This window comes from Mus pahari, chromosome 2, assembly GCF_900095145.1.
Source record: "Mus pahari chromosome 2, PAHARI_EIJ_v1.1, whole genome shotgun sequence".
Lineage (NCBI taxonomy): Eukaryota > Metazoa > Chordata > Mammalia > Rodentia > Muridae > Mus > Mus pahari.
The window spans coordinates 38,399,002-38,421,713 of record NC_034591.1 but is presented as its reverse complement, the minus strand read 5'-3'; the positions used below and the strand labels follow the sequence as shown (position 1 = coordinate 38,421,713).

Genomic DNA, 22,712 nt, shown 5'->3' with positions numbered 1-22,712 from the left:
TTACAAGCAAGAATTCCACATTCCATAAGTGTGCATGCTTTTGGTAAAGATGCTGAGGGGTGAATCTCGGGTTGCATCCTGATGAACTCTTTTTTTTCCATTCTTGACATTAACTCTGGAGAAGCCTCATCTTGAACTTCTGGTTCATATTATTCTTTCTCTAACACTAGTGACATCATAATCATCTCCAGGTCCCAAAAGCAGTTGGTTTTAGATGGCAATATAACACATTCCAGATACGACAGCAGTGCACGCAGCAGAATGAAAAACTACCCTAGTGTGAGAGAAAGCAATGACAAGCTAAACAGCTACAACAATAGTCACGAAAATGGCCCCTACAAAGTATATTAGCAACTTCTTATCTTAATCTTTTATTTAATTATGTATTTTGGATATGTTTCCAGACCAGTGAGAACATGCATATGCTTAATCCTCAATAAAATTACTGTGTTTGAGAAAAATATGACACACCTGTTATGGATTAAGTACATGTATGATACTCAGCTATTAAAAGATGTTGGGACCAAAGTCTGAGTATTTCAAGTTTTAAACAATGAGAACAAGATGTGTGCTGAAAAACTGCCAAGTACCTACAAATTATTTTAAAGATGTGATTATATTTTTGGATAGATTTAGGCAACAGGTTGAAAGGATTTAATTTAGAGAAGAAAAGAAAGAAAATGTCTTAAGTTATATTATAGGTTGTGTAGTTCATGCATTAACTTTCATTTAGTTCACAAAAACGGCCATTTACTACACATCTTCCAATACACTGCTATATTTTTACAATGGCCTAAGTGTTACATATACTCACTGCAGAATAAAACTGCAAGCCTGTGTATAGACAGCTTGTGTGGACATACTCTCCACACGTGTCAGCTATAATGTAATGATATTGCTGGCACCTGAGACCAAGATTCTGATTCAGTCTGATTCTAGACCAAATCCAAGTTTAATATTAAAATTTAATTATATAATATCAAGTATGAAGGACATATAGCCCTACTTTTCAAACTAAAGGAGAGAGATGAAGTGAGAGAAATTCTACCTAAAAGAAACAACTCACATTTTTGTCAGACCATGAAAACACTTTTCTCCCACAAGAATCACTGGATTTCTGCTTAAATAACCAACCAAGATGAGCCAAGTGGCTGAGGGAACTCTAGTGATTATTTTGTCTTACTTCTATACTGTTCCCACAAAGTATTACAGGTTCTCAGTTTAGGGTAAGTAAAGGGTCTTATCCTTTTAAAAGTTATTTTACAAAAAAAGTATTATTTTAAGAAAACACCAATGATTAAGAATTTGTGGTTCTTTCTCTCTCAACGATAATACTAATGTTTCTTCAATAACAACTAAATGCCAATAGACTCTAAAAGATTTATATTTTCTTCTAAATTGTCCTTTTTCAATCATGCTGCTCAAGACTTAGAGGATAACATTTTTATGATGCTAAAAACCAGTTTATATTCAGTTATCAAGCTTGGACTTAAAGTTATGAGATGGAGAAACATCTGAGATGAAACCACTGAAGAGAAGAAGCAGAAACCAATTCTGGGGAGAAGTTTTTAAAGTTATTGTAGTAGAAGATGTGTGGAAGGATTTGGAGGAAGGAAAGGAAAGGGCGAAATGATGAAATTATGAACTCAAAAGTTGTTTGTTTATGGCACTGCTGCTTGTTTACAGCAATGAAATTCTGTGGGCATGAATAAGCATGTGAATATAAGTGTAACCAAGTTGGCAGTGCGGCTAAGTGCCTTATCTAACAGAATCCAAGAGAGTCCAGTTCTGAGCCAGACTGAACCTCTGTTCTAATTAACTCTCCCATTCCGATCCCTCAGCACATCACCCTGGAGGAAACCTTACTGTGTTGAGCTTCATACTGGGACCCATGATGTTGTAGCTGCTGAGAGCGCCGGTAACAACCATCTCCAGCCTTCAGGGCCTGCTTAAAGAGTTTTTCTGCTTCAGCAATCGTTGTTGCTTCTTCTTCCGCCAAGAGAATATAAGCAGTTGCACACCTGTCCATTCAGATATTACAAATTACAAATCCAAGGACACTGCAGTAGACTGTGGGAGTTCATGCAGAAGGGCAAGGAGTTACGTCAAACATGCAGCATGGCCAACTGATTCATGCACCTGTTTGCAGCTGTTGACACAGTAATGGTACAAAAGAAACACCTATAGTTTAGCTTGAGCAGTATAATGCGTAATGTTAGGAACATGGGGCTCACATATGACTGGGCCCCTTCTTAATCTGTCACCTGGGGCAAGGTATCACTCCACCTCCCCGATGTAGAACATGGGATCTACTCCGTGTCTCTGTGAAGGTTCAGAAAGATGCTTTCTGTGGAGTGCTTAGTGTAGCAGTCAGCCCTGAGGGCATGCTCAGTGAATGTCAGCTAATAATGATGAGTTTAATAACTACTAGTGAATGGGTCCATTCAACACTTCAAGAATTACATATGTTTCCTTTTTGTTTACTAGATACAGACTGTTTTCACTGCAAGAATTTTGTTAGAACATAAAATTCACTAAATCAAGTTTCTGACTGAAAAACAAAGGGCAGCACTGTTTTAAACTCCCGAAGCAGTGCTGATTTCCTGCATCAGAAAACACAACAAAAACCTGGAAAAGTAGTTTCTGGAAAGCTCAACCTCTGATGCAGTCACACAACCTAAGGAGAGTCCAACCTCACGCCTCTAACAAAGAGCTGTCATTTGCTGCTGGGTATACAGTAAACATTGTGCCTGGCACTAACCATACCATATCACATAACCCTTTTGGCAACTCTCTGAGGCAGGAAGCCGAAAAGGATATGCAGTTAACTAACCAACACAGGAGGCTTTGAAAGACGCAACCTTCCAAATCACACAAAGGTAAATCCGTTGGGGGGGGCAGTCTCAGGGGGTGATGAGGCCAGAACAGACCACATGGGTGTTAATCTGCACCCATCCCGTTCATCTTCTTCACTGCCCCTCTTGGCCAGTGCCCTATTTCTCTCCATCAGACCACAAGAGAGGAAATAAACAGAAATTAAAACTAAATGTTACTGTTTCAAAATTGCCAAGCCAGCTAGGAGAAGATATGAGCTTATGCGATAATGTTAAGTTTGAGAGTCATCTGATCCTTAGGGATGAGAAGAGACTTACAAATTCTTCATCCCATTCTTCTAATTTCAAGTATGAACCATTAGTGAGGCTTTAACTAAATATGATAAGGTAGGGAGAAACTACCCAGAACAAAAGCTAGAAAATCAATTACTATGGAGGGCAGAGTAGAATACGTGACTTGAAAGAATAACCATGATGCTAAAACTGTCTTATGATTTTCTGAAGGGAACTACTGGGGTAGGCATCAGAAAAGTTACTTAAGGTTTCAGATGCCTACACAAAAATATAGCTTTAAGGTGATGAACTAGATACTGAGATAATAGTAACAGTAGGCATAGCTTTAAAGGAATTCACTATAGGATTTCAGCTGGTGGGTGGGAACTCAAGAATAGTTAGGACTAGGCTGTTTATTCTATGTGTTCTTATTTCACATAGCATTCTTAGGAGGAGAGGGAAAATAGCGGTACTAGCCAAGAAACATGTCTATGTGGGAACTCGTGAGTTTGGAGTAGGAACATGCTAGAGATTGTGTACAAAAGAGACAGAGCAATAGCACTGCTAATGGTCAGGGACAGAACAGGGTCTCAGCTTGGTGGAAGATGGATATGATGCATCTTTGTCACAACACAATACACACACAGAAGCAAGAAGTGTGGTGATGGAGTGTCAACCATCCAGATATTGGCTACAAGTCTCATTTGGTTAGAAGTAGGGTGCCCGACAGGTTCTTGACTTACTTTGGTAACAATTTTATCTCCCAGATGGTAGAGGAAGCAATTAGGGGAACTTCAACTCTGGACCTAATTCTGACCAAGAAGAAAAAAATAGTCGGTGAAATGAAAACTGATAGGAACATTCAGGGAGAGTTACTATGTCATTCCAGAGTTCAGGGCAGTCGAAGAGGAGGAGGCAGACTTTGAAAATTTATAGGAAAGAGGCATGACTCAGTGGCATGAGATGCAGTATGGAAAACGGCTCAAGACAAAAGAACAGCTTCCACATGTCCAGCTGCCATCGTGATGACAAATAACGTCTCACTCAGGGAGGCTACAGGGGTGGCACTGCAGTAACCAGCCTGGCTTCGCGGCGATCTGGCCTAGGTCATATTCTTAAAGAACATGCAAACAAAATGGAAGATGAGAAGAGGGCTGGGATGGACTGCGAGGAGTGGGATGGTTCATAAGAATGACATCAGGAGAGCTCAAGTTACAAATTAGCAAGGGTTGGCTAAAGTAAATCAATAAAACGAGAAAACACACAAACCCACTAAGGACAACTTTCCATCCTCTGTCTAAACTGGCGTTTAAAGTCCGATGGCTCCCCTTTCCAATTTCTCCAAAATCACCACACACACACACACACACACACACACACACACACACACAAAAGGACAATACAACAACATTAAAATAAAGAAGGTTTATGGCTATTAGTGGTAGATAATGAAAAGAAAAGGAAACTCTATTATTACTTCTTACTCCTGGCTTCTTTATCAAGGAGAATGAATGACTGTCAGACTAAAAAGGAGAGAAGAAATTAAACTCTAAAATGGGTAAAAAGATGCAAGACAGCACAGCAGTAATGCCTTCTAAATGAGCTACTCTTCTGGGAGGGGCAGACCCTAGTAAGCCAACGGACCTTGCAGGCAGGACATGGAACTGCACTCTATTGAGAGCCTTGGAATCACAAAGAATAGAGACTACAAGACGAGAGGACACATATGGCATACATTGTCAAAATGGGAAAGAAAGCTGACCTCCTAAATGATGGAACAGTGATTCAGAAAGAAACCCCAATGGATTACTAAAGAAATGATCTCTAAGCACATTAAAAAAATAAAATAAACAAAGCAGAAACCACTAGAAGCCAGCTTAAATGGCTGAGAATAAATAACATTGGGTTGCTAGCTTCATTTTCCCAAATAGACTTACTATAAATTAAAACTCTCTATCCACCTGGCATTCTTAAGATCAAAATGGAGAAATATGGATTGAATCACAGGGTAACTGGGCACCTGGTAACTGGTTGAATAAAACCAAAGAAATGTGATTCATGAAGACATGAGCCTGCAGGGTAGTCTCTACATGCCAGGCCCCAGAGCTTTGCTTTGGGCCCTGATCCTTTTCTCAGAAACATGAAACACACACACACACACACACACACACACACACACACACACACACAGCAGGCATATTAAACTTGTAGAGGACGGGAAAGTGAAAAGCATGTAGCATGACAGAGTCGGAAACCATGTTGATTCAGTGTTACGGTGACAGGATTTAAAACTGACTTTTTTTTTTTTATTTCCAAGACCCCTCTGGAAAAGATTCAGTACACTTCTTGAGAAAAATCATTAAATAGTTTAACAATGACCACTTGGCAAGGGCCCTATTGAGGTGATTCAAGCACCAGATGGGTGGCTGAGCTCAGTGACCTTTAAGGTCCCTGCCAACCCTAAGTTTTAATGACTCCGATACTAAGAATCTCATTTCCTGAGATCTCCAGAAGGATTTCCCAACCTTCCTTGGTAACCCATAGAATGTTTACCAACAGAAAAGACAGTGTCTCCTCTTTTTATCATCTTAACATTAAAATCAGCTTTTCGTCACCATTTATCTTTTCTGAAGTTGCTGTTTCTTCCACTAGCAGAAGTTACATCTAGAAGCCCAGATGCACAGATGAGCATTCTTTATCTAGAAGGGAAGGAGCATCCCTGTGAAAACATTCTAGATCTACCAAGTACTGTACTTAGCTTACGTTCTCACAATATGCCAAGGGTATTCCTTGAAGGGTTTAGCCTTAAAGGCACTGAGCTTGTTCTAAAGGAGCTAAACTCCTAACACACACACACACACACACACACACACACACACACACACACACACAGCAATCCTTCATAGAAATAAAACTTTAGAAAGTAGTGCCTTGGGAAATAGACTGCATTTCTAATGCACAGCATATCAGAAGTGTACCATTGATGATGGCTGAGAATACTCAGCCTAACATGTGTCTTCATTTTAATAGCAAGTTTGTTCCCTACTTACTCATTTATCTCCAAGGCTTCATGAGCTGCAGAAATCCTGGCTTGAGGGTTCCTTTCTCTCCAAGCTTTTTGCATTACTAGTTAGAAAAAAGGGATAATTCAAGTCACCTACTACGTATGATTCAATGTCTACCTGTAGGGCGATAAGCAGTTAGCAGATTTAACTGTAACGTCTTATAACTAAGGAAGTCAACTCGTACCCCCAAAGTCACACAAGTATTCTGAATTGCTATTTCACTGTTCTTCAGTTGCCAATAGCAAACTTTTTGTGTGAAGATTAAATTATAGGTATAAATATCATACACTAAAAGAGTCAAGAAAACAAGCTATAATAACAAATTCACATCTTTTGTTTTTAATAAATACTTGCTGTTAGAAAACATATTTTGCATATTTTGAAATTTCTATTTTATGGCCAGACCATCCTGAATGTACCTGCTTCCATCTGAAGTGACTCTCAGTTCTTTATTCCTTCTATAACATATAATTTCTATTCAACATGTTCCAAAACATTTGCTACGAGTTCAGGATATGTGAAAGTTTAAACTATGAAGAGCAAGTGAACTGAGGTAAATTGCCATAGAATTTTGCTTGACATGGATATTTGTGACTCAATTTCCCTGAAAATCTAGCTTTTGATGTATCAGAGCAGCTTGTGAATATATTGGGAGAAGCTTAGTGCTCAGGAATATTAATCATAGTATGATATTCAACATTAGCAGCAAGGACTTTATAAATAACAATACCCTAATATAATTTGATAATTCATATTTTATAAGTCAGTTTCTTAAATGTATATATAAATTGTTTTGTTTAAAGGTATCATTCCATCCAGTTTTATGTCAACTTGCCATCCATGGCAAGCCATGGCAAGTTAAGCCAGTAAATATTAATACCCCTCCACAGGTTCTGCAGTAGCTCCTGTCTCCAGGTCCTAGTCTAGTCTGAGTTCCTGCCTCAGCGTCCCTCAATGGACTGTGATTCAGGATATGCAAGCCAAGTAATAAACCCTTTCTTACCCCAAGTTGCTTTCAGTTGTGGTGTTTCAATATGCTAATGTAACCCTAAATTAAGACAGGAATTTTTAGATATTTACTTTTGACCCATGTAATACAAAATTTACCAACAGGAAAGTATGAGTGTAAAATGAACTCTAAACTAAGTCTGCTCGAAGAGAGTAGGCACATATGCCCTCCTACAGCCAAAGCCATGTGCCCTTCCTACAATGCTAGTAGTAAACCAATATCTTAAGTCAATAAAGTAGGGTAGCTATTTATATTGAATGAATCCCAACTTGAGGCAGGGTTTCTTTGGGTAGCCCTGGCTAGCCTGGAACTCACTCTGTAGACCAGGCTGGACTCACACTCAGGGATCTGCCTGCCTCTGCCTCTTGAGTGCTGGGATTAAAGGTGTGTGCCACCCCACCTCCCTATTCTCCAATTCCCAGCTTCTAATCAGAGTGTGACTAAGGAGAATCTCATTCCACCTCACCTTTGAATTTTACCTCACCTTGTGTAAGATGTGTGTTTTCAAAATAAATAGAGCTTACTTTGATATTTTTAAAACCATGTTCTAGAGAATAATAAGCCTTATTTCTACATTGATAATCATTGTGGATAAATTTCATATACATTTTCCTTATGAATTCTTGTTTTTATTAGTCAATTTAATATTTTATTCATTGGATAGAGAGAGAGAAAGAGAGAGAGAGATGCACATGCCTGTGTATGGGCATGTACATGTAGTCCAAAGGATAACCTCAGGTGTCAGTCCTCCATCCACCTTTCTTTTTCTCCCCTCCTTCTCTTTTCTTCCCTTTTGTCCTTCTTTTGTGGCAGGCCTAGATCTCATCACATAGTTTAAGCTGACTGGTCAGCAAGCCCCAGGGACCCACTTGTTTCTGCTTTGTTCAGAGTTGGGATTACAAAGATGTGTGACCAAATCTGGGTTTTCTTCCTGTTTGCATGGGCTCAAGGGATCAAAATCAGGTCCTCATACTTACAAGGCAAGAACTTTACCTCCTGGTCTATCTCTCAAACCCTCCTTGTTCTTCTTATATAGCCCAGGTTGGCCTGAAACTCCCTACATAGTTCAAGCTGGTCTCAAACTAGATGTCCTCCCTCCGTCTCCTCCTGCTTGAGATTATAGATGTACACCACCAAACCTAGCTGAAGAGCAGACATTATAGAATCACAACCATGCTTTGGAACAAGCTGAAAAACTTTCCCAGCCTTAAGTCTCTGAAGGGTTTTCCGTACTTGCATCTGCAGGGCGGAGATGATCCGAATCACAAGTAAAGAATGTCTGGTGGTCCTGGGCCGAGAGGTTCATGTCATAGTAGGTCAGAGGTTCTCGTCCTGTGACCCAAGTGTACCTGTCATGTGCAAATATTATGGTTAGACAGTTTTGAGAAAGGAAAGAGACCTATAAAGGAGGAAGGTGCAGAGACTGAAATGCAAACCACTATCAAGCATTAAAACACCTTTGTTCATGAACACCATATTTTAAAAAAAAAAAAATCCTGCCCTGGGTTGAAAGAAGGCTCAGTGGGAAACAGCACTCACTGACTGCTCTTCCAAAGGACTCCTGTTGGATTTCCAGCAACCACATGACAGCTAACAAGTGTCTGTAACTCCAGTTCCAAGGGGAATCCAATGCTGTCTTCTGGCCTCCCTTGGCATTGCATGCACATGGTACTCAGACACATGCAGGCAAACCAACCACACATATAAAATTAAATTAAAAAAAAAAACTCAAAAAAGTCATCCTGTTCTTCCTTCGAGAATTATATAGCACAAAAAACACATATTCTCTTGGTTTTGCCTTAACATTCTAATAGTCTTTGCTAATGAAAAACTTCCCTAATTATTATTACAAATAGATATTTTCCCAAACTATGAATTTCTAATTTGCCTAATTCACTCAATTAAGTTGCAATATAACTTCTCTGGGATCCATATGATGAAGTTACAGAGCCTTCAGAATCCAGGGTCTGTATGATATATATTGAAAAGAGTAACTGCAACAGAAGGCAGTGAGGTAACTCAGCAAATGGGTTATTTGCAACCACTCTTGAAAACCCAAATTCAAGGTCTAGAACCCACACAGTGCAAGGGAAGAACAATTCCCACAAGTTTTTCTCATAGTACTACATGCGACATACATACATACACACACATTAATAAATTTTTTCTAAGAATAAGTACAAATGAAAACAATCACAACCTATAATTTTGTATATTATTCCAAACTAGAATGCCAAAGTATCTATAAAACAGAAAAATCAAAACCCTTGAAGACTGTATCCCCAAACACGGAAGCTGTTGGGGGATATCGTTGTGACATGCTACGATCCCAGGACTCACTTGTGAGACAAGAGGATCAGGAGCAAAGGCACCCAGCCACAAAGCAAGTCTGGATTATGAAACCCTGTCTCCAACAGAAGAGAAAAGGAGGTGGGGGAGGAAGAAAGCGGAGAAGAGCTGGAAAAGGATGGAAGATAGGGAAGAGGGGGAAGCGGGTAACACACACTATTCCGTGACCCCTAAATGAACCAGAGGCAGCACTTGCTATCTTTGCTCTCTAAGCCACTCATTCATTTCCTGAACTGGCAAGACTCACCGATTGTATTCCGCACCCCTAAACAGATTCAGTGGATTTCGCCATACTTTGCATTCTGTAAAAGAGAGGAATGTGAAATGACATGTAAGTCCAATGATATTAAGAGCTAATTAATTCAGTAAAACACCCTTCCTGACCATTTGATAAGAATACATGATTCTCCATCCTTTATGTAGGAAACTGAAAAACAAAACACAACCCTGGAGATTAATCAGGCACTTGAGAGTTCTCAGGCACTGGAACAGGGGAAATGCCACCTAATCTCTAGGCTCAAGTTTCCTCATTTTTCAAATGCTAGTGCATGCCAGCATCAGCTACTGTGTAACTTTGTGTGGTCGTTCTATGAGATCTGAGCAGATTTTACGAATTAACTTCCAACAATAAAGGTAAAAAGCACATGTTCAGATGGGACTACTTTCGGTCACTCTAGCACACATATCTCAATGACATTATCCTTGACAAACTACAGCTCTGAATCATACACAACACAGAGAGCAACACTAGACTTGGTCCATTAAGGATGATGGCAATTTTTATTTGGAGATAACTTACTACATTAATATTGCTTTTCTAGGAAGGGATAAGAAAATTAATGTTACCACAATTGCAGGAAGGAGTTCTATGAAAATAAATCATTTTGGAGCATCTTCACATCTTGTACTTATACTGACAAAACAGAGAGCACCAATCTAATGTCACATTGTGAATTACTAAAATTATATCTTGTTATACAAGGTGCACAGAAACTAAGACCATGGGGCTTTAGAAGTCCATCAAAAGGTTTGAGGTCATGTTATATTAAGCATGTGATTGATAAACTATAATTGTTTTCAAACATCCTTTGAAGACTTCCTAATAATTCACAACACTAGATCTCTTTGGATAAGTACAGTTTTGTTAGAAAATAAAACTCACTTAACCAAAGTCAAAACATCAGTCCTCAGAGAACACACACACTAATGTGTACAATCACAACTATGGCAAAAATTCAAGAGACCTTAAAGGTCAGATGATGATTCATTAAGACTCTACGGCAGACCTGTTCATCCAACAGCCATTCCTCCACCATCCCTCCACCCACCTATGCATCCATCTACCTAGTAGTTATTACTTTTAACAGTGGAGGAGACATATAAACCATTATTCTGGCACTCGGCATGTCATAAAATATAAAGCACCATTCTGTATGATCCCTTTAGTTATTGCTGAAATACTAAAGCAAGTACAAACTTACACTGGAGTGTATGTTTTCATATAAAAGAGATGAATTTATCCTTAAAGTAAGTTGGTATCTCATTTTACATTTACTCAGTTTATAATGGCACAAAATTTTTGTCACTTAACATAATTTATCACTTAATTCAGCATGTCTGAATTCTGTCCTTAAGAAAAAAACTGGGATTTGATAGTTATCACTTCATATGACACTAACTAGAAAATTATGTTTCCTTTAGTTAATTCTTTGCTGTCCAAACAAAAAGCCCATTAGAAGGGTCATGAACACTGTGATTCCAGATCTTGGCTTGAAACATGGTGGTCAGTCGAAGAGTTGTGATTTCTGTCCTTAGAGCTGGTGCACCTCTAACTCCATCTCCTCCGACTGTTCTTCAATTAAACTCAAGCTTCATCGTAAATCCTTCGAGGTTTGTAGTTAAAATAAAGTAAGCTTGTGTCGTGCATGAAATGATGTTCATGGTAAAAAATATGTACAATAAAACATGGGTATTTGAAGAGATAATTCTCATATTTAATTTGATTAGAAATACCATCTTACAAAAATTCTGTCAAACATTTTTCTCCAAAAGTATGTTATTATAGTGCCAGAGGAAATAAGCACCATTCAAAACCCAATTGACAAATTAGAATGAAAATTATCTTCAGTTACATTTCAGCCCTATAACCTCAGTTTAAGCAAAATATTTCTAAGGAAAAATAACTCTAAAAAGAAATACTGTGTGAACCTCAGATAGTCACCAAGCAGTACCTGAAGAACACTTAATTTAGGAATTTCTAAAACATAGCCAGCAGGGGGTGCTGCAAACGTTCTGAAATGTTAAATTTATCACTCAAAGCGCTAAGTTCTTGTTAACTTGATGTTGTGAAACTGTTCTGTATTAACTTTAAACTACCCTGAAACTTAGAAACTAAGATGAAATTAGCTGCAGCAGATGTGAAGGGGGAAAGGCACCTACGAAGTACAAATCCATTATCTTCCCAGATTACATTGTTGAAATTTAGGGCCCAGGGCAGGCTATTTTTCCTTAAGAAGTAAGCAATATAAAGGTCACCTATATGCACACATCAAATTCTTGCCTTAAGTGATGTGATTCATCGTTGCTGCTCTGTTCTATAATCTTTACTATGGAAAATTCTTTTAGCATGGAATTGGCTCCAGAGAACACACCCCATAAATATCAGTTGCCTGATGTGGCTTAGTATACCATGAACAAATGGTATAAATGCCAAACATGAAGATTCCAGAGAGACGGACCTCCACAGGGCAAGAGAGCTAACACATAAATGCTTTTCTTGTGTGTCCTCTTGGGGAATGAATTTATTTCAGATCATATTTCAAAATTACCCTTCAAAAAGAATGTTCCATTCTTCATTATCTTCCACAATTTCGGGCCACTGGGAAGCATGCAAAGTCAACTGGGACTCCACTAGGCACTTGCTCACATCATTAAGAGTCTACTTATAAGTATGCTCCTAATACAAGGACACTTTCTGTGCTTCAGTTGTCAGTGTCAATAACAGAGTCTCCACTCGTAGCTCTGATGGGAATGTTGTGACCTCAGCATGTATGGAAGAATACCAAACTCAAGAGGAAAAGAACCAGCCACCATTAAAACAGCATGACATTTCCTGGTCTATAGAGCACGTATACTTCTTTGTCAAAATGGGACAGTTGTTTCTATGTGGGAAACAAAGAACATAAAGCATAATCCATTAAGGATTTCTAAGGTCCCACTAAAACCTTCCATCACTACCATCAGCACTTGGTACCTTTGACTCAGTTCCTGTGCTGGATGCTTTTATGTCAACTTGACACAAGCTGCAGCCATCAGAGAGGAGGGAGCCTCAACTGAGAAAATTCCCTCGGAAGACAAGCCTGGCCGGCATTTTCCTAATGAGTGACTGACATGGGCAGCCTCAGTCCTGTGTGGATGAGGACTCACCTGGTTCCGTGCTGAGATTACAGGCTCCAGCCTCTTCGTAACTAAAGAAATAGCAGCTTTTATCATAGCGTAAACTTAGCTTTCACTGATCCTTTCTATAAGGAGGTCTGAAGCTTATCATCTACATTCCTTACATAAATTAGTGAGATGTGTATATTAGACCCTTTCCTCCAGGGTCACAGTAAATAAAGTTGAGAATTGATATCTAGACTCATCTGTTAACCTACAATTGGCAAAACCATCACATTTCAACATCCTATAATTTCATCATTAAATTGTCCAGTGGACGAACAAATTCCTCTCGGCAAGTGTCAGTTACTTTAAAGCAATACTTCCAAAGTGTCTAAAGTTTTCATTGAACATATGATTATTATTATTAGAGTAACCCCAAGTGAATCAGTCGTTGGTGGGATCTTCCTACAGTTACTAGCTTTGATACTTCAGAAATGAATACCTAATCTTCTATATCATCCTGATCAATTTTAGGAAATTATTAGAGGTACTCCTTTGAAAAAAATAATTAAGCCCTAACTATTTCATAGTTTTTCAAAATAAGTATTTTTTTTAAAAAAAAACTCTCAAACATCAGACTGCCGTGCTGGGCCTGCTGGCTGCGAAGGAGAAGATCACAACACAACGGGGATTGTCTCCAAGCTGGGCAGCGGGGCCTTGAGCTATCTGAGCTTTAACCAACTTAAAGAAGACAGAGCCTCGAGCAGAGACCTTCTCTCCAGATTTGTGCCTGTCTGGTGGGACAGAACCCCAAGGGCAGAAAACCCCTACAGAACTGCCAGTAGGCCACGTGGGGAGCAGCCGCTGACAGGGAGAGGCCTGTGCAAACTGCCATGCTGCGGAGTTGAGGATCCTAGGCCCACCACACCCAGGGAGCGGGCGAGCAGGAGAGCGAGCAAAGGAATGTGAACGCGGACCTCCGGCCACTGCCTTTGCCCCTGCAGAGGAGCCAGCCTGGGCCAGCGGCCTCCATGATCCCTGAGAGCAGAGGAGGGATGGGACCTTGGAGCTGAACCATGGGCCCATATTAGCAGCGGAGCCTGTCCAGAAACCAGAAAGGGGCCCAGCACGGGCCGGGAAGCCGAGCCCTCGGCCGCAGCCGCCCGCAGCACCACGGCAGACACGGCAGGACTGCTTTGGCCTGACCTTGCTTGCATCCTCGGGCTAGTCGCAGCCGCTCCGCACCGGTCGCAGGCGCCGAGGAGGGCTGCGTGGGCGCCATTTTCCACCTCAGCACAGGCCCGCCCGCTTTCTCTAACGTAAGTGGTCTCGATTTCTTTCTTTCTTTTTTTTTTTTATCCGTAGGTAACAGTTGATTTCTTTTCAGTTTGGATGTCAGTATTTCAGCAGAGGTAAGATGATTCACTTTTATATTTGAGTGACTCCTCAGGGATCTACCTTCTGTGCTTCAAGCTCCCCACAGCCCTGAGCATCATCAGTCCCTGCTTGTCCCTGGCTCTCACATCCTAGTCTCCGGGACCTGGGCTGTTACTTATGGACCTCAGGCCCAAAGCCTTTATGGTTTTGTGGCATTTTGTAGGCATCATAGCTGAGAGTAAGCAAACTGCTCGGGTAAGGAGAAAATAATTTTAAAGAAAAAAAAATGGTAAAGGAAACATGGATAGCCTTCATTCAACAAATTTTGTTGTTAATAAAAAAACAGGATTAGTAATTGTGAGTTTTAAGACCATTTGTATTGGTTTGCTTTATTCAAGATAGTACCGCTTTCGTCAAAGACATGATGAGATGGCTAAATCTTTTAATTCACATGTCATATATTTCTAACTGGACATTTCTGACTAAATCAACTCCACCAAATAATATATTAACCCCGAAATAAGTTTTAAGTAAATGTATGTTCACTAGGAACTGAATGAATCCATTCCAGACTAATGCACTATATAAATAGACATCTCTTTTGTACTACACTATACACTTTAATGGCAGATGATTTTGAAAAAATGGCTAGGGAAAATCACTTTCCAGCCATACATTAAATTTTGGCATGTAAATATCTAGTTTGCCATCACTAAGACTATTAGTAAGCAACCCCAAAGGTCCCTAATACATAAAAATTCATAATTTTGCAAAGGGAAACATCGGAACTGAAAGCTCAGAAAAGCTTGTGTGTAAAGGAGTCACTGACCATGTAGCCATATCTCACAATTCTATTTCTAAAGTCAGTTTATCTCCTACATAAAACGCTGTCCTCTGACGGAATTTCTGCATGGCCTCATTTAGTTCCCAGAATACTCTGTGAAGTTCTTATTGCTATTATTCTCATGTTTTCAGACTAAGACACTAAAGTTTATTTAGGAAAGTTAGATGGCAAGCCTCAGGTCACCGACTGTGACAGTCCTAGAACTCAGATGAGCAGCTTGAACTGCTGTGGAAGACATCTAATGTCAGGTCACAAATCCTGTCCTGCATTTTATTACAGAGGATTAATACCATTGTTATTAAGGTTTTCCTGGCAAGGTTAAATTGTCCCTAGAATTTTCAACATTCCTGGCTTTGCCTAGCTAATGCTGAGATTATAGCAGTGAGCCAACAATAAGACTTTCAGTTGCTTAATAATTATATTAACTTTAGCTTTATAGACCTTACAGAGGGTCTGAGGCAGTGACATAAAATATCCAATTTGTCCTTAAGAACTTGTATCCATAAGGTGGTACACACCTACCTGTAACATCCAAAACTCTGGAGGGGAAGGCTGAAGGATTCACAGTTTGAGGTCACCCTGCGCTACAGGGAACAGGACTATTTAGGAAGAGGGGGACAAACCTCTCATTATCACAGAGAGCACTACCTAGGCAGTCGGTCATGAGACTTTGTTTCCTGTGCCTTGGCTAACTGTGCGAGTTGCCACCTATGGCAGTTTTAGGACTTCATTTTTAATTTAGATGTAGAATATATATTTATACAGCATAATTATAATTACTTAGAAGTTTGAATTTTTATAATTACCCAGAATTTGAAATATGATGTGAAAATTAATAAGATACAAATGAGATGACTTGGCTAGGAAGCCAAGTGGCTGTGTCAGAGCTGTGTGAGATCCAGTTCTCCCAGGGGCTGCTGAAGTGTCTCAGAGCAACTGAGCTTGACTTTGGCATCTCTGCTGATAAGATGGAGCAACTTGCACTTTTCCCAATATCTATCTGGCAAAAAACAAATGCTGCAAACCTTGTCTTTATGGTATTTTATTTGAGAACAAGAATAAATTATCAAAAAAATGTTCTCCTAAAGCCAAATTCTAGGTCTCAGTGGGTTGTGAGAAGCCCCTCTCTCAGGGAGAAGTTGGCTACATTTTAAATCTTGTGTATCACCAACTCATAAAGTGTACTGAATTAAGAAATAGCAGTGAGAGTCGTGGTGATGTGGCAAAATACATCAGCAGAGTTTATCAGAAACCATACATTTGGAAGAAACATAGCAGTTTAGTTCCCAAATAAAATGAAACAAGAATGTCCACACACATGACCTTGGGCCAAACAAGCTGAAGTTTGGCTTAAACAAGAAACTATGTAATCAACCTCACTTCTCTGTAAGTTCTTACTTGAGAACAACTTGAGCAAGTCTGCATCCCACCCACTTTAGACAACAGGGGTTTCAGAATGCACTCGTGATCTGCCCTACTTCCTCATTCCTCCCAAACCACGGGGAGGTGGGCGTGCCTGCCAGATATCACTTAAATAATACAGTAAGGACTCTAGTGAGCCTTCACATGGACCAATATTTATATCTAATGTCTTTATCTTATTTTTAACTTTGTCAATAATTTTATTTTCCAAATAATTCTATTAAACTTTATTTGTCTAAGTTCATGGGACTTTATTTGCCAAGTTAAATTTCATGTAAAGTTCAGTGAAGACATCTATGCATTTTAAGAAAATCAACAAACTCTACCCTTCTGTTATGCATTCAATAGCCTTTATTATGAGTTTAAAGGGAATTTGAATTTTAATGCAAATTCATCTGTTTTAAGGAAATACATGAAGTATATTCAGATCTGGACGGTTTTTTTCCCCAATAAGCTAATGCAGGATATAAACAGAAAGCGATTAACAGTAGAGATAATTGTAGTTAATATATTTTGTAGTACTTTCATTATTTAGAAATAAAAATCAGGCAGGTATGATGGCTCTTGTCACATAAAGCAATCCAGCATTGCAGAGGATGGGAAAGAAGGATATAGTGACTTAGAGACCATCCTTGGCTACACAGTGAAATTCAAGAAAGCCTAGTAAGACTCTCAACATATATATATATATATATATATATATATATATATATATATATATATATATATATAAAACAATCATCACAGAAAATATAAAGCAATGTTAATTGCATGAGTTCTGATATTTCTATACCTGCTTACATGTTTGTCACACTGAATTAGCCAAATATTAGCAGTAAAGATGTCAAGAAGTCTATTTATACCTAAGTACACTTACACAAAGTACTTTCCATTTTTCTAAAAGTAACTATTAAAACATTGTTGTAAAACCATATCATACATGCTATATCTGTCATGCAGTAAATTAACAGAAAGAGGGCAGAGTAGTAAATACTATTGTAATTGAGTCAGTAATAATAACCAAGGGTAATCTTAGCCAGGTAAAAATGGAGAATTCGCATGACTATCAGTTTCTAATGTGTTTTTATCTTTTTGTTCTGTTTTTGGGGGTCTGATTTTGAGACATGGTCGCATACTGCCTAGCCTAGTAGTCTTGATTACATGGACTCATCTGATACTTTGGTCTTTGCCTCCCAAGTATCCGGGGCTAAAAAATATACTTAGATGAATATATCGTTTAAAAGGACTTAGGTTCTTTCTTGCAAATGATAACATCAAAATTCATATAATAAGTCATACATGTACTCAGAAAAGTGTATGATCTAGCAGGATTGCTATTACACAAGCCTGGCAGTCTGAGTTGGATCCATCCCTAGAACCCTCTCAAGGTGGAAGGGGAGTTCTGCACACAGAGTTGTCCTCTGACCTTCAGACATAGGCTGTGCACATATTCTTCACTCCAATTATACACATGCATAATAATAAATTAAAAATAATGTTAATACAGAGCACATAGACTTTTCATTGCATTAAGCAATGTCAAGAGCTTTAAGCTGGGTAAGGAGAAAGGAGGGCTTTCATGAAAATATAAATGAAACCATTTTAAGGAATTCCTTAAAAGGACATGCTTTCTGTTTGCTATCTGTTAATTTTCTGCACCATGCAAGTATATACAGAAATTGGGGTCAGTCAGCAATCCAGGTAATCTCTGGAATCTTCCCAGCAGACACATGTGACAGCAATTATCTGCTCCTCCTTGTGTGATAATGACTAAATGATCACATTCCTCATTAGAGCAATGAGCCACAAGACTTTGCATTTCTGGTTAATGCAATGTTTTGCTGAGCTCAGGCCTCTCCTTTCCTTTTCACAAGATAGATAAATTTACAAGGCCCCAAACAATTTTATTACCTGCATGGTGCCAATTCTCACGTGTGTAGCATTAGAATAAGGTAAGCGCACGCTAGGAGCTGCCCAATACCATTCACTTTCCGCTGGAAAAGCACGAACAAAAATCCTCTGCCTCAACATCAGGGACAAATGTTCCTTGTTGCTAACAGTCTGGCTAGGAAGTTAGAAAATCTAACTTCTATTTCTATTTGTGACTAAGTTGTGAAGAAAAGAAACCATCCAACCTAGCTCCGAATGTCTTCCTTTCATTCTTCAGCTCTCAGAACTAATGGAACCACTCAGCTAGGCCAGAGATCCCTCCCCACCGCCACCTGCCTTGCTTTCTATAGCACTGTATGTTTCTCTAGTGCAATGAGAACACTTATGCTATTTCCTCCAATAATCCAATGGAGATGAAGACATTCTTTAGTTCATAAGAACCAGTAAAAGCCAAGTTCATAAGTACTTAAGAATTTACTGTTGGTGAAGCAGTAGATTCTTCCCTCTTGTTTGAACCCATCTGCTCATTGGCTTTCAGAGATACAGAGGCTGGTTGTGCAGTGCACTAGGAATGCTACAAAAAAAGCACCCCCACCAATCACTATTTGATATTGTTGCTAAAGGGAAAACTATCCAAGATCAAAAACATGGAGATGGTTAGTATGTCTATTAGAAAAGGCATTTGATTTGGGGAGTGACAAGGGGAACAAGAGAAACATTTGTGGGTCAGGTCCTAAGAAACATGGCAGGTACAAGCAAGGAAAGCACACTGACAGAGCAGAGTCTGATGACACCAGGTTAAAAGCAGCTTGTGCTGTGTTGAGGAATCTGAACATCACTGGGCAGGACAAGTGGGGCCTTTAAAAGAGACAAGCAGCGAAATCAGATCCAGGTAAACTCAACATGCAGCCATCGCTGTGGGAGATAATGCACTTGACAAGTACGCTATACTCTATGCTATATATTATGTTTTAAAGCTAATGCTATTATCATTTGTTATGTTAAAGCTAATGGGAACGAAAGTAGAGTTAACAGCATGACTATTTTCTGTCCCTGGAACACTTGCGTGCTACTCCTCTGGTACAGCTTTCTTAACTCCCTTGAAATTTAAACACAATTTTTCTCTGAAACGTAATCTTTTAAAACAGGTTTGTTAATTTCACGAAAATTTTGTAAGAGACATTCCATACCTGAGACACTTTGCCTGTTGGAATCTGAGTCCCCATTACTGGAATTAGAATTATTGGAAGAGTTGTTGTCAACCCCTCCCAGAAGGGGGCGCAAGTGGCTTACTGAGACTTGTTCAATGAAAGATGTTCCATACTTGCGAAAATACCACCATTCAAATATCTAGAACAGAAAGATAATGCATGTTTATGACGTCAGTTTCTACTTGTAATTTCAGGACACATTCCCTTAATTTATGTTTACTGTTTCTATCCACCTTTGAAAAATGTTTAAATTGGTCTAACTGTAATAGATTTCAGTAATTAAATACCAATATTATTTAGTTAAAATGGTTTTTCTCTGCTGAAGAGTGGTTTTTTAAAAGAATCAATAAATATATTGATAGTTAAAAGAATATTGTTAAGGTGCATTTCAAATTATTTTTCTTTAATATAATACTCAAATAACAAAAACATCTTAGCTGAAAGACAACTCTAGAAATACACGTAAATACCAGCTTTCCCAAAATATATCTCCTGAAATATTTTAATTCTTGACATTTTATATTTTTTGTAAATCCTACTCACAATTTTAAGTAATTTTAAATAAGATTTTTAAGTAAAGAATATTTTAACTGTAAAAGTAAGACTTTTTTTTTCAAGAAATCAGGCAAACAAAACAGGGGCAGTCAGAACTAGTGGCATGCTGCTTGAGAGACTGAGGCAGAAGGATCACTGGAGCACAGGAGTTCAAAGTCAACCTGAATAACATGGTGACATCTAGTCTTAGAAAGAAAAACATAAAAAAACCAAACAACCCAGTAGTCATTTCATGCATGGATGGCCCTCAGGCCCTGAAACATCCCAATCTCCTTCCTGCTGAGGCACCACAGCAAGCATTTGCTGTGTATCATCAGTGTTTCTTTTCCCAAAAGCTTACTGATGATTATGAACTCTTAATTCCAAAAGAGAACAGGAATGACTTTCCTTAATAAAAGAAAAACCAGTCACACTTGTATGACTAGCTGAAGGCAGAGGGCCCTGAGCCTGGGAAAGTAAGTGCCTCCCCAAGTCCGCCACCGCAGCCACCTCCCTTACCCACCTCCGCACCTGCTGTGCCCACCTCCCCTTACCCACCTCCACACCTGCTGTGCCCACCTCCCCTTACCCACCTCCACACCTGCTGTGCCCCCTCCCATGTCCACCTCCACACCTGCTGTGCCCCCTCCCATGTCTACCTCCACACCTGCTGTGCCCACCCATGTCCCACCTCCACACCCACTGTGCCCCCTCCCATGCCTACCTCCATACCTGCTATGCTTCCCTCCCCTTACCCACCTCCACACCTGCTGTGCCCACCTCCCCTTACCCACCTCCACACCTGCTGTGCCCACCTCCCCTTACCAACCTCCACACCTGCTGTGCCCCCTCCCATGCCCACCTCCACACCTTGCTGTGTCCACCTCCCATGCCCACCTCCACACCTGCTGTGCCCACCCACCATGTCCCACCTCCACACCTGCTGTGCCCACCTCCTCATGCCCACCTCCACACTCGTTGTGCCCACCTCCTCATGCCCACCTCCACACCTGTTGTGCCCGCCTCCTATGACCACCTCCACCCCACTGCTACCTACCACAATTCCATATTACTCTACCCATCCTTCTCTCCCTACCCCATCTAACTACAGTTTGTTCTTCCCTAGTAATACATCATTCAAGAGAAGGAACTTACAAATAGCTACTAGCAAAACAAGGTGTACCAGGCCTTAATTGCAGCCCTCATTCAGGAGGCTGAAGGAAGTGGGTCATTAAGTTCAAGAACAGTAAGACCCTAACTCAGACAAGCAAAAGGTCAAGTATGAGAGTGCTCTCACTGCCTGAGCTGGTAAGGGAGCCATCTTTGCTCTGGTTTGCCCAGGCTCCAGTCGGAGCCCTCTGGGAACTGCAGAAGTGACACCACTTCTGGGACAGACCCCGTTTCTGGCTCCAGACATCCAGGCACCTTCCCCACCAGAGGAGAGGCGTCTGCCAGGGAAGGCTCTCATTGCCTGAGCTGGTAAGGGAGCCATCTGTGCTCCGGTTCGCCCAGGCTACAGTTGGCGTCGGTGAAAGGGCAGACTGCAGAAGCGACACAGCTTCTGGGACACACCCTGTTTCTGGCTCCAGACATCCAGGCACATTCCCTGCCAGAGGAGAGGTGTTCACCTGGGAGAGATCTCACTGCCTGAGTTGGTAAGTGAACGATCTTTACTCCAGGTCGCCCAGGCTCCAGTCTGCACTGGTGAGAGGGTGGACTGCACAAGTTACACAGCTTCTGTGACAGACCCTGTTTCAGGCTCCAGACATCCAGGCACCTTCCCCACCAGACGAAAGGTGGCCACCTGGGAGGGCTCTGTCTGCCAGAGCAGGTGAGAGAGCCAAATTGTGTCCAGGGTCCCTTGGAGTCTAGTCTGTGCAGGTGAGTGTGCAAACTGCAGAGGCCACACATCTTCTGGGTCGGGACCTGATTAGGGCCTATATCTTCAGCCAGGAGGCAGGTCTGAACGCCAGGACCCTGTGCACCTTCCCTGCAAGAGGAGAGCTTGCCTGCAGAGAGTACTCTGACCACTGAGACTCAGGAGAGAGCTGGACTCCCAGGACTGCTGACAGAGGCTAACAGAATCACAGGAGGAACAAGCTCCAACCAGAGACAACTATAACAACAAACTCCAGAGATCACCAGATGGCGAAAGGCAAACGTAGGAATCTTACTAACAGAAACCAAGACAACTCACCGTCATCAAAACCCAGCATCCCACCTCAGCCAGTCCTGGATACCCCAACACACCCGAAAAGCAAGACTCGAATGTAAAGACATATCTCATGATGGGAGTAGAAGATCTTAAGAAGGGCATTAATAACTCACTTAAAGAAATACAAGAGAACACTGCTAAACAGGTAGATGTCCTTAAAGAGGAAAAACAAAAATCCTTTAAAGAATTACAGGAAAACACAACCAAACAAGTGATGGAATTTAACAAAACCATCCAAGACCTAAAAGGGGAAGTAGAAACAATAAAGAAAACCCTACGTGAGACAACTCTGGAGATAGAAACCCTAGGAA

General features: G+C 40.3%; 1 protein-coding gene across 7 annotated transcripts in view; it reads right to left on the bottom strand.

Annotated features, from left to right (window-relative positions):
• St7 (suppression of tumorigenicity 7) overlaps positions 1-22,712 on the bottom strand; it is a 238,825-nt gene that overhangs the window by 82,590 nt on the left and 133,523 nt on the right. For 5 of the 7 annotated variants that reach the window (XR_003843297.1, XM_021190886.2, XM_021190890.2 and 2 more), the window contains exons 3-8: positions 19,632-19,791; positions 9,778-9,832; positions 8,415-8,530; positions 6,158-6,233; positions 3,851-3,919; positions 1,867-2,021 (exon numbers count right to left, since the gene is read on the bottom strand). Coding sequence is in view for 6 of the 7 variants with exons in the window: in XM_021190886.2 (XP_021046545.1) it covers positions 1,867-2,021; positions 3,851-3,919; positions 6,158-6,233; positions 8,415-8,530; positions 9,778-9,832; positions 19,632-19,791 (631 nt within the window). In the remaining variant the exon portion in view is untranslated. The remainder of the gene's footprint in view (positions 1-1,866; positions 2,022-3,850; positions 3,920-6,157; positions 6,234-8,414; positions 8,531-9,777; positions 9,833-19,631; positions 19,792-22,712) is intronic. The other 2 variants (XM_021190889.2, XM_021190892.2) reach the window with 1 other exon arrangement.